Source organism: Pterocles gutturalis, unplaced genomic scaffold (assembly GCF_000699245.1).
Source record: "Pterocles gutturalis isolate BGI_N339 unplaced genomic scaffold, ASM69924v1 scaffold7182, whole genome shotgun sequence".
NCBI classification, from domain to species: domain Eukaryota; kingdom Metazoa; phylum Chordata; class Aves; order Pterocliformes; family Pteroclidae; genus Pterocles; species Pterocles gutturalis.
This window is the reverse complement of record NW_010115182.1, coordinates 1-10,932: the sequence shown is the minus strand read 5'-3', so window position 1 is coordinate 10,932 and position 10,932 is coordinate 1. Positions and strand designations below refer to the sequence as shown.

At 35.4% G+C, this 10,932-nt stretch overlaps 1 protein-coding gene across 1 annotated transcript; it reads right to left on the bottom strand.

Moving 5' to 3' along the window:
• Window positions 1–574: 574 nt before the first annotated feature.
• On the bottom strand, window positions 575–10,856 carry LOC104460496 (myotubularin-related protein 13-like; the record flags this gene model as incomplete). Its single annotated transcript, XM_010075081.1, has 5 exons — window positions 575–808; window positions 2,776–2,903; window positions 4,749–4,875; window positions 9,345–9,530; window positions 10,755–10,856. Coding segments are annotated over 5 exons (777 nt in total), but the record flags the coding sequence as incomplete, so codon positions are not given.
• Window positions 10,857–10,932: the final 76 nt, after the last annotated feature.

Here is a 10,932-nt window from a genome sequence, read left to right as displayed (position 1 = left end):
AACTTGTACTGGTACCTGGAGTTATTATTTTTTTTTTATTTTGCCCAAGATGTTCAGTTTATGTTTGTGTATCTGTCTCCCACTTGTTAAAATCAACAAGTGTCAGATTCTGTTTTCTGATCTGTCTGGAAATCTGTCATTTTACTGGACAGCTACTTTAAAGTGAGTAGAAAGAGGACAAGAAAGTTAGATTCAGCATTTGCCCACATTAAAATAATAGTTCCCGCATTTCTTATAAAAGGCAACCTAAAAGTTTATTATGCTATCTACCTCATTATTTAGAAAAGACAGTGGAAAAAAAAGAATCTATGACTGACTTTCTCATAGATATTAACTACTGTTAAGGTGTACTCCCAGAAAAGTTTTCATTCAGAACAACATAAGCCTTGTAAGAAGTCTGATTGATTCCCAGACCAACCATCACTTCTCAAGGTCAACCAGTCAGTTTTACTAAATACCTGTTTTGACATCTTTTAATAACAGTATATCTACAAAGCAACAACTTAAATAAAAAGTAAATGTGAATTTCACGAGCATAAGAGAATTTTTTGTTCTGTGTAACACATGTACTTACATTTAAAAGGCTGCTGATGGCATCAGGTTGTATTTTTTTAACATCATCATAACACGGCCACACGATTTTCCTCTTAGTCTGAGGGAGCGAACCATCAATTTGTTCCGTTTCCTCTGGAACACTGCATTTTCCAGTTACCATGGCCCAATCATAGGAAGGACCTGTAGCCAAAATCTCTTCTACATAATAATCCCACTTTTTGAGGCTGGACATATTTACATTTGGTTTCAGTGCCTATTTGAAACAAAGTTTTTTTATAATTGACAGAAAAGAAGTCTTTGAATTTCAAACTTACAAGACAATACAAAACTTAGATTTTCTAGATTATTCTAAATTGAACAGTATCTTGCACTGGGTGAGTAGTGCCACAGTTTGATAATTTCCACAGCAAGATCTTGTCTCAGTCAGATCAAAACTTATAAAACTACTACGAGCTTTGGGAATATACTGCTCATTTTTAGCCTTCTACTAAACCAGGTGCCTACCAAGAACTCTAATTCAGCATACGCAGCTGGTACCATCACAGTGTCTCCTGTGAAAGATATAAAAGGCACTTGATAGCAATCACCTTTCAATTTTTCTCAGCAGAAAATCCAAGACTCTTCACTATCAGAGAGAAGAGACAGGCTCTATAACATAGGTGGACATGCCACTTGGACAAACCACAGTAATATAATGTAGGTAGCCAGAGACTACTCTTTCAGAGTAGTTTAAAACAGATCACTTTGTACTAAAAACGCCTTTTTTTTTTTTTTTCTTCTAAAAAATGAAGCTGGACTTTCAGTTTGCATGCACATTACTTGAAGGGAATTACTGCCTCAGGTGAATAGGCAATTTTAAAGTTCAAAGAGAGACATGATGACTAATTCTGCTATTATAACTGATTTTGCTACTATGACAACACTTCATATGAGGAAAAATAGTTTCTTCTAAGAAAGAGAAAGAAAACACTGTCAAAATATTGAAAGCTACTCCTGATTGCTTACTTATCAGTCTACTGCTTACAGCAAAATGGATAGAACATACAGTGAACAAGCAGCCCATCAAGCTCCACATTCATCACAGTGATGGTTCTACAGAGAAAACAGATGTTTCTCTAAAACAAAGACAGCTGAGCACTTTCTGTCCACTGAGCATCACCCTCTTGTTTTCTCCCTGCTCCCTCTTGCACCACCACTTTATTAGGCGAGTATAAGTGTGTGTGTGGGTTGAAGTGGGCTGCACTGTTGACTGCAATAGTGAACCGACAGAGACTCAAAATACCTTAAAGAAAATATTTTTCTTTTTTTTTTAAATGAGGTCAGTTTATATAGCAGACTTGAGTGCAAGGTGCTAAGATACAATGTGAAACAACTTGAGGAAAACAGGAAAACCAAGAAACACCAAAAAAAAAAAAAAATAAAAATCAGTGGCTCCATGGCCTCCAAGATGGTGCAGACTGTCCCATCATTATGTTTTCTGGTGACCAGCACAGGACAAACATGCAAAAAAATTATTTATCAGGGTGAAGCTCAATGCCAAAGCAGGAGAGAGCAGCACAGGAATGAACTTCTGTGGGGCAGTGGAGAGCAGGAACATCTTAGAACACCTTGTCTCCAGAACCACAGTAAGAACAGCACCCTTTTCTTGCAGTTCCTGGTATTTTGACTGCTTCTTCCCTGGTTATTGCAGAATTCTCTAACGGCAAGTGTACTGTGAATTTAATATAATTATTCAAGAAACAGTCCAACCTAGGGGACATACATTATCATATGAGACAGTGATATAGATAATGTGATTCAATCAGATGATTATGAAATGTATCCCATTATGACTCTAAACTCATTTCCCATAACTGTGGTTTGCAGCATGTAACCTTTTTTTTTTTAAAAAACAATCTGTGCAAACTTTAAGATCATTTTTATAATAATTTATATCATTAAATGATATAAAACAAATATCCTAATTTACCTCAGCAGGATGCACAAGTACATGTTCCAGAATTTGGTGCTTTAAATGACATTTCCATAACTAAGATGACTGAGAATACAAGCCTGTGAGACACTGCTCCAGTCAATAAAGGTGGGTCAATTTTGTCCACCAAATGCTTAATGTAGTAGAGAACAATTAAGATATCAAAACATACTCAAGAAATCACTCAGAATAACAAGCCATCAAGCCATCTGTTTGTGGTTTTTTTTTTTTTTTTTAATAGATCATACCTCTGTTTCAGCAGGGGCATAGAGGTAATTGAAGAAAATAGGGCTCCTTTTGTGCATCTTTTCAATACATTCCCAAATACAAATTCCTTTTTTGGCATGTTTATCTCCTTTATCTTCAAACAATGTCCCTAGGGAAAACAACAGCAGCAAAAAGAGAGCTTTATGATAATACATAACAAAACACTAAAGCATAGCCAAGATGAAATTCACAGACCAAGTGCATAGTAAAATCTACTATCAAATGCCACTGCTACAAGAGATTGCATTTGATGAAACAATTGCAGTGCTTTGCAACTGCCACTCTGACACAAATTGGTAGAATAACAATTCTGTACAGTGTGGTGGGTTACCCTTGGCTGGACGCCAGGTGCCCACCAGGCCCCTCTATCACTCCCCCTTCAGCAAAATAAAGGGGAAGAATAAGATGAAAAACTTGTGGGTCAAAATAAAAGCAGTTTAATTAAAGCAAAGGCCAAGGCCATGCACAGAAACAAAAGCTAAACAAAGATGTTATTCCCTACTTTCCCTCAGTAAGTGATGCCTGGCCACTTCCCGGGAAAGCAGAGTTTCAGTATGTGTAGCAGCTGCTCCTGGAGACAAATGTAGTAACAAATGCCCCCCTCCTCCTCCCTTCCCTTGGCTTCTATGGCTGAGCTGACATCACCTGGTATGGAACAGCCAATCCGGGTCAGCTGTCCTGGCTCCGCCCCCTCCCAAGATGCATTATAAACACCCTGCTGGCTGCCAGTGTACCACTCAGCACTGGGAGGGCTGCTGTGGGGATATAAACCCAATAGTATGAAAAAATATTCACTAGTGTTATATTTATAAACCTGTTCTGATATTTACCGAAACATCCGTGTGTATTTATGGATGTCCCTTCCTGCCTGCAGCTATGCTGACTCAGCAGACCACCAAACCCTGCTAACTGACTCTGCTCCCCACTACCCGAGGTTATGAGCCCTTCCACTCTGCTGGACCAGCTGCACCTGAAATTGCTTTAACTCATTTCAAGGAAAACAAATCAGGCTAGTGTAAAAGAAGTTAGCCATAGATTTCTGCCATCTGAAATTACTTTGGAAGGACATACAATTCATTCAAAGACTACTGGAAACAGGATTTTATATTGCATTGAAGTTTGAAAGCAAACTACACTAAATAAACAAACGCCACCCCCAAATTGTAGATCCATGTAACAATCCAGGTTGAAAGGAACCACAGGAGGTCATTGACTTCAACACCTCACTTTTGTTCAAATTAAAGTAAATAATGGAAGTTTAATTGTTTTTCTTGAAATAAAATAGTTGCTCAAGGTTAGACTGTTCCACAGTTACTACAGATTTTAAGAAAAGCACTAAAATTGACCATATGCCATGAGAAACACCCCATCTGACATTCTGAGCACTTAAGTGTTTTGCTTAGGGATCAAGTTCCAAGAACAGCCTCAACTGAGGTTGTGAAGTCTTACTGAGAGGGCTCTGAGGGTAGATAAGGCCTTGGAACCAGTAAGGTTGCACATGACAGAGTGAAAAGGAAATATAAAAGAAGAGGAACACTGAAGAGAATGCAAGAGAAAGAAGCGAGACATAATAGATGGAAAGTCTTTCCTTTCCTGAAACTGCATGCACTCTCTGAAGGATTCCCAGGGACTTTGTTTCTGTTAAAATAAGGTATTTAGAAGGGGAAACTGAACGATGTGGATAAATTGATAAAAAACCCCTGAGGCATGGCACTAATTTCTTCCACCTTCTCCTAGTCTCATCAGTGGCATGGCTCAGTAATCATTTATTCAGAAAATTCTACATGTTCTTCAGCTCCATTTTGGTTTATATTCCTGAAATGTAATTCATTACATCATCACCATGCAACTGCTGGACCATCTCAAACTAGGCAAATTGTTGTAGGCCAAATATTGGTGAGAAAGATACCAACAACTACTAAATCAATATGTAATAAACAAACATCACACATACCATGTTCTAGTCTTTCATAGTCTGAATCCAGAAGAAATGTCTTAAATCGATTTGATATGTGATGAAAAGCCAGAAACTTCAGATAATACTGATTGAACTCAAACTCTGTTGGGTATTGGTTATGAATCTAAAAAAAAAAAAAGCAGGGGGAAAAAGAGGATATTGAGGTATAATACAAATAGATATGTAATAAATAATAATATGAAATATGATAGCAAAATAACTCCCCTGTGAATGCTGACAACAAATATATCCATAGGCAACCGTCTTCTCTATACACACAAATCTTTCGACATATCATCTAAAAATATTTTAAGACCAATTAAATTCATGTATTGTCTATCCTACAAAAATGTGTCAGAGCAGTTAAGTTGTACAGTATAATAAGCAGTACTATACTCTGTACAAAACCCAGGATCCTTCAAAGTAATCAAACTGCTATAAATCTTTTATGATAACTCATGAGACACCACATAACTTCAAAGGCAAAGATGCTAATCCTGGATGTAGCTGGAAATCAAACTTTAATTGGAAGGTTTTGCAGCAGACTACTTGTTGTTGCTCAGAGCTCAATGTAGCAGACATGCAGAGGCAATGCTGCAAAGGATATTCCACCAATCATTACTGAAACAGATAATTTCTGAACTACTTGCTAGTCTACACATATTTCTTCTTTTTCAAAATATGCACCAAAATATTACAGTACAAAAAAACCCAAACCATACTGAGGAGGTCTCATGCCACTATTCTTTTAAAACAGTAAAAACAATGTACAATCTTAAATTGTTATCCTCAGTTAGTCTTATTACTGCAAGTCTCCAGCATGAGTCAGGAGCAGGTATTTAAGATTATCAGAGTACAGCAATGTGGGATAGTTGGCTCTTCACAACTGCTTCCTCTTGAACATTATCAGAAAGAGCCTGGTGTAAGATTTGAAGCATGAAGTTTAATATTCATGGCAAATTTTTTTAGCATTAACTATTGATGATCTTTAAACTTGATATCCATACAAATTCAAGACTCTAAAGTAAATCTTGACGAGATATTGCTCACAGAAATGTCATGTGTTAATTTAAAATTTACTCCTCAAATAAGTTTATGAATTGTGATCTTTATTTTCAGAATTGAGCACGGTAACTAACTGAAAATTCCCAATTACAATGGAAATAAGTAGTTTGCAATCAAAAAATAAATTACTGATTGGGTTTCAAATTTGAAATATGTCCCACTGTGCTTTGTCTAGCTTCACATCGAACTTGTAAAATACCTTTAGTTCTGAAATCTTCCTATGTCTTGTCTTTTGCATTCCCACCACTCTCATTTTCCTATTCCATCTTTTCTCTCTAATCTCTACTTATCAGTTCCTCAAGAGAGAAATGGTTTTTTTTAGTACTTAAAGAAACTAGTATTAGACTACTTGAAGCTCCTTGATTTGAAGATTTTCACATGTGCCAGTTGAAAAAAAAAAAAAACCCAACCAGCTAAATAAAGAGGACAAATAGGCATTTAGCAAGGAAAGGTTATCTACCGAATGTACAACAGTGAAAAGAAAATCCCTTAAAAGGGCCTATAAATGCATAACCAGCATTTCAGGCAAATAATCTGTTGTTATCATATCACAATATTAGCTTGTGGCTCCGCATTTAACACACTAAGATACTTTAAGATATCTCAGTTCAGTATACCCACACTTACTTTTCCCCCCACTTCTCGCCTGACATAAATGACTACATTCCTGCATTTGTTTTGTAAGAATAAAGGTAAGCAAAATTTTTTCTATAACAAATTCAATAGTTTAACTTCATAGACAAAGTAACTTTTTAGTTCTTACAAAAAAGAATTTTTTTTTTTCTGGCATATATCAGATTAAAATTTAATCAGTGTACAGCAATTCTGTTAAAAAATGACCTAATGTACCTTTGAGCTGAAATCCCAAAAGCTCTGCATACGTGTGTGCAGTTAGACACATCTATACACATACACAAGTAGTTCAGTATACATTTTCCACCTTGTGTTAAGAAAAGTTTTCTTTAATATATTTCAAGAAGGAAAGGCTATATTCTGCTATTTGACATGATTTATACAGGGTTCTAACTCCTACTTATGGTCCAATTATTTTAACACATTTGAAGAGTTACAAGAATAAGCTGCTACTGTAATCCTGTCATGGATCTAGCTGTTGTGAGTTATCCCATTTCTGAGATTTCTGGAACTACAAGTAACTAGAACTCACAATAATATAATTTACTTCTGAAGTGAAAATAACTATCACCTAAAACATTTCCTTGCTAGAAGTGAATATTGTAGTTATTGTCAGTATTTTAATGGCTGCGGATAATTTCAGCACACTTGGAGAGGGAAAAGGTGTCACAGGTAGGTAAAGTGACTACTATTACTGATGATTTATTTAGCTGCAGTGAGTCTGCAAACTTTAAAACATGGCTGAACTATCGGGGAAAAAAAGCTCCTGATAATATACAGTTCCAACATCAGAAGTGATAAATTAGAAATTTAACCTAGGAGAAAATACTTGTGTTCACTTAAGCAATTAAACATAAAAGAGAGATTTTTTTTTTATTACTGTATGCAAGGTAAGCACTTTGGTTGAGGTTAAATATAGCTGGTTTCTCTCTGATACGTCTTTGGTGCCATTTCAGTTTATTCATTAATTTTAATGGATATACTCAAAATTTACATGTAAATTAGAAGCAATGTTTTATACTTTACAATTTCAACACATACCACTTAGAAAGATATGTCTACAGGGACAGAGTATCTGAAAATTACAACTGCATCATTTAAAATGCTTAATTTCCATAACAAATGAACATGTAAAACCAGGGTAAATCGATAGGTGTTTCTAATAGTATGATTCGAGAAACTCAGTATTTCAGAATTCTTTTTCAAATCAACATCTTCCCAATTAACTTAAATATCTCCTAAATGCATTTAATAATCTTACACTACTATCAGCCTTCATTAGTTTTCCAGTACTTCCATCAGCTTTCCTTAGTTTTCCAATACATTTTTGTTTTGTAATTCCATTATATATCAATATTTCCTTAGTTTAAATAAGAAATATATTACTCCAAAATGTCCTGTGCTAGTAATCACTAAGAGGATACATGTACCATGGGAGTAGCACACTCACCTCCTCTTACACAGGGTGCTGTAACAGAGCTCCTTATTGAGCTTAAAAGAAGTCAGTTCTAGAAATCATTCCATTTTAGTTATATTTAATAAATTACCAAATAGATAGATACACAAGAAAAACAAGAAAAACTTCCTGCACTGACATCACTTACATAAACTTAGTCTTCTTAGAAGCAGAGAGAGTATCTGCCAGATGCTGCTATTGTGAAAGAATGATTTTGCATTAATAATTCAGCTGACACCTGGAGATATTGGCATAAACAATGACTTTTTACAAGATGATGCAGTTCTAATTTAGGAATCACTGCTTCATTTGTTTTCTCTCCATCTTTAGTTTAACCCATTACATTTAATGCACATACTGGCTTCATGGTGACTTTCTTACTGTACCTAGTACGTTGAGACTATAATAGTTAAAAATGTTTTGAAAGGACCAAATGTTTGTTTTTCTAGTCAATGGGCAATTTTTTTAAAACTGATGATAATATATTACACTTCAGGATCAAGTTGCAGTCTAATTGGATTCTGTAGTTGTCTAACAAGTTGCACAGAAACCAATGACACTTAACAGAAATGTTCAAGTACAAATGTTAAGTAAATTTATTTTTCATACTAAATTGCTATGAAAATTCAACCATTAATTTGAGTTCAAAAGTAATTTCCTTAGAGTTTACAATCATACTGTTAGAATTTAGTAAGTCAATACTATGCCACCATGAGCTTTTCTAGTAAACTTACTCAGAGTTTAACTCTAAATAGGATTGCAAGTCATTTAGATGTTTTCTAATAACAAATAAATATATACTATCTATATTACGCTAATTATGGAGTAAAGCTGTGTTCCCGTGTCCTTTCTTGGCTGAAGATAACATGAGTTGAAAAGATCATAACCCTAGACAGCCCTGTCTTTCCTCATGAGAAGTTACTGCCTCCTTCAGACTGACCCACTGAATTGCTTCTAAATCTACACCCATCAACATGACATGGTCTTTTCTACCAAATTTTTTCTACCATTTTGATTGGAAAAGGCAAGCAGGTCTGCTAACAGACTGGAAGGGTGGTTTGAGATTAAGAAAAGGACAGACTTTAGAATTAAGCTGAAATGAGTGCAATATTCTTAACCTAACTTCTTCCTACACCATGTAACTGCTGGTGTTCATTTTCTTCAGAACACACTATATATAAAAAATAAGAACCTCAGGTCCCCCTGATTTATAGCTTGTTGCTTCCAGAACTGATGGAGTACAAGGCCTCTTCAAAGCTCATCATCAAGCACAAGAAATTAAAAACTGTCTAGTTACTGTATGAACAATCAGTCAATTTCTTCTGAATAAAGATACTCCAGACCACCAATAGCCAGTCTTAAGTCATTATCTGTAACATCTGAAGTAGTGCCATCTACACACTTATTTATGAATACTTCTTAGATAGACGTTGACTTACCTGATGCACACAGTCTAAGAACTGTAAGAAAACAGGAGCAAATCCACTACCCTGACAATTGAGTGTCAGATTACTACGTTGACTGAATTTATGACCAAACGAGAGCCATTCTTTTTCCACCAGCATTCGGAAGCCTTCAAGTGTCCTATAAAAGGGATCACTGAGTAACTGCACCAGAGACACTACCTAGATCACAAGACAGGATATATTGTGTTAAGAGTGACAGAAGGTAGAAGAACACTTTAGTCAGCGAATATAAATATTCCATAATCTGCTTATAGTTCAAGGAAACAAAAGCCTTCATATAAACTCAATTACAAGTATTTTACCACATACATTAAGCATTTTTATAAAACAAATCAAATAATATCTCACATGAAAGCGTTCCAACTAAATTGGGACTTTACGATATCTGTAAAAGTAAAACCTGAGCAACTATTGACTTTGGAAGTCATTACAATGCTTACCACATTTAAATTACATTTGAAATAAACCCACTTTTATTAATAAAATAAAGATAAATAAACATTTATAAAACAGTATCAGCTACCTCACAAAGAAAGTGTTAAAGAATTAGTTGTGAGGGTGACAGAGTTTTTGCAGTGTTGCCATGCTATGGTGCTCACTAGCCAACTTCAGCCCATTACAGACAGCACCTCAGGGGACTTTAAAATGCAGCAGACTTCTTTCACTTCCAGCTATGTATGTCCCCTTCTCTACTCTTCATCCCTTGATGATGACTCCAGTAATTATGTTAACATTCTTGTGTGGGTTTGTTTACCTGGTATCAGGATGCTGGCTGCACATTAAGTTTTTATTTACTAGAATAATTGATATCTGTGTTTATCTTCTACATCATGAAGCAACCACATGTCCACAATGCATCTGTTAAATGAGGCAGCGGGTCTTCATTCATGTAATTTGTAGTTTGTTTCACAGTTATCTGTTCTGGTGATCTGTTCTTGCAGCAGGTGTTACAGTCACTTTGGCAAAAATTTAGTTTTCTCCCTGTGTGTGGTCTCCTAACTTCATTTATGGAAAGTGAACAGCAAGCGAAAGAATTCCTCTCCTTCCCTCCTGCATTTAAAGTGTACTATGTTTACAAAGATAAATTATCTGTTGTGTCAACTTTCAGCTTTCATTCTCACATACGGTCAGGTGCAGGAAAGCAGATTTTTTATCTAAGCTTGTAAGTCCATCAGGACTTTAGGAACAAATTCATTTTAAGGAACTCTTTCATGGTGTAAATTGCAAATGAATGCAAGGTTTCATGCATTCTAGTTTCTTCTCTGCTGCCACAACACAAATTTATTGATGTTATATCAAATTATCAGTCACTTGTATAAAAAAAGTATTGCCTAGTGTTTCTTTCTAATATTTAGCTATTTCAAGGTTTTAGTAGCAGCTTACTTGTGCAGTAATATCCCAGCCATCTTCCAAACAAACCATAACAGAAGAACCATTTTCCAGGAGCTCAGAGATGATCACACCCAACTGCATTATCCTGTGAAGCTATAAAGTATTACAAATAAGTAATACACTCAAGTATAAGATAAATTTCTAGATATTATCAATAAATATTTTTTAT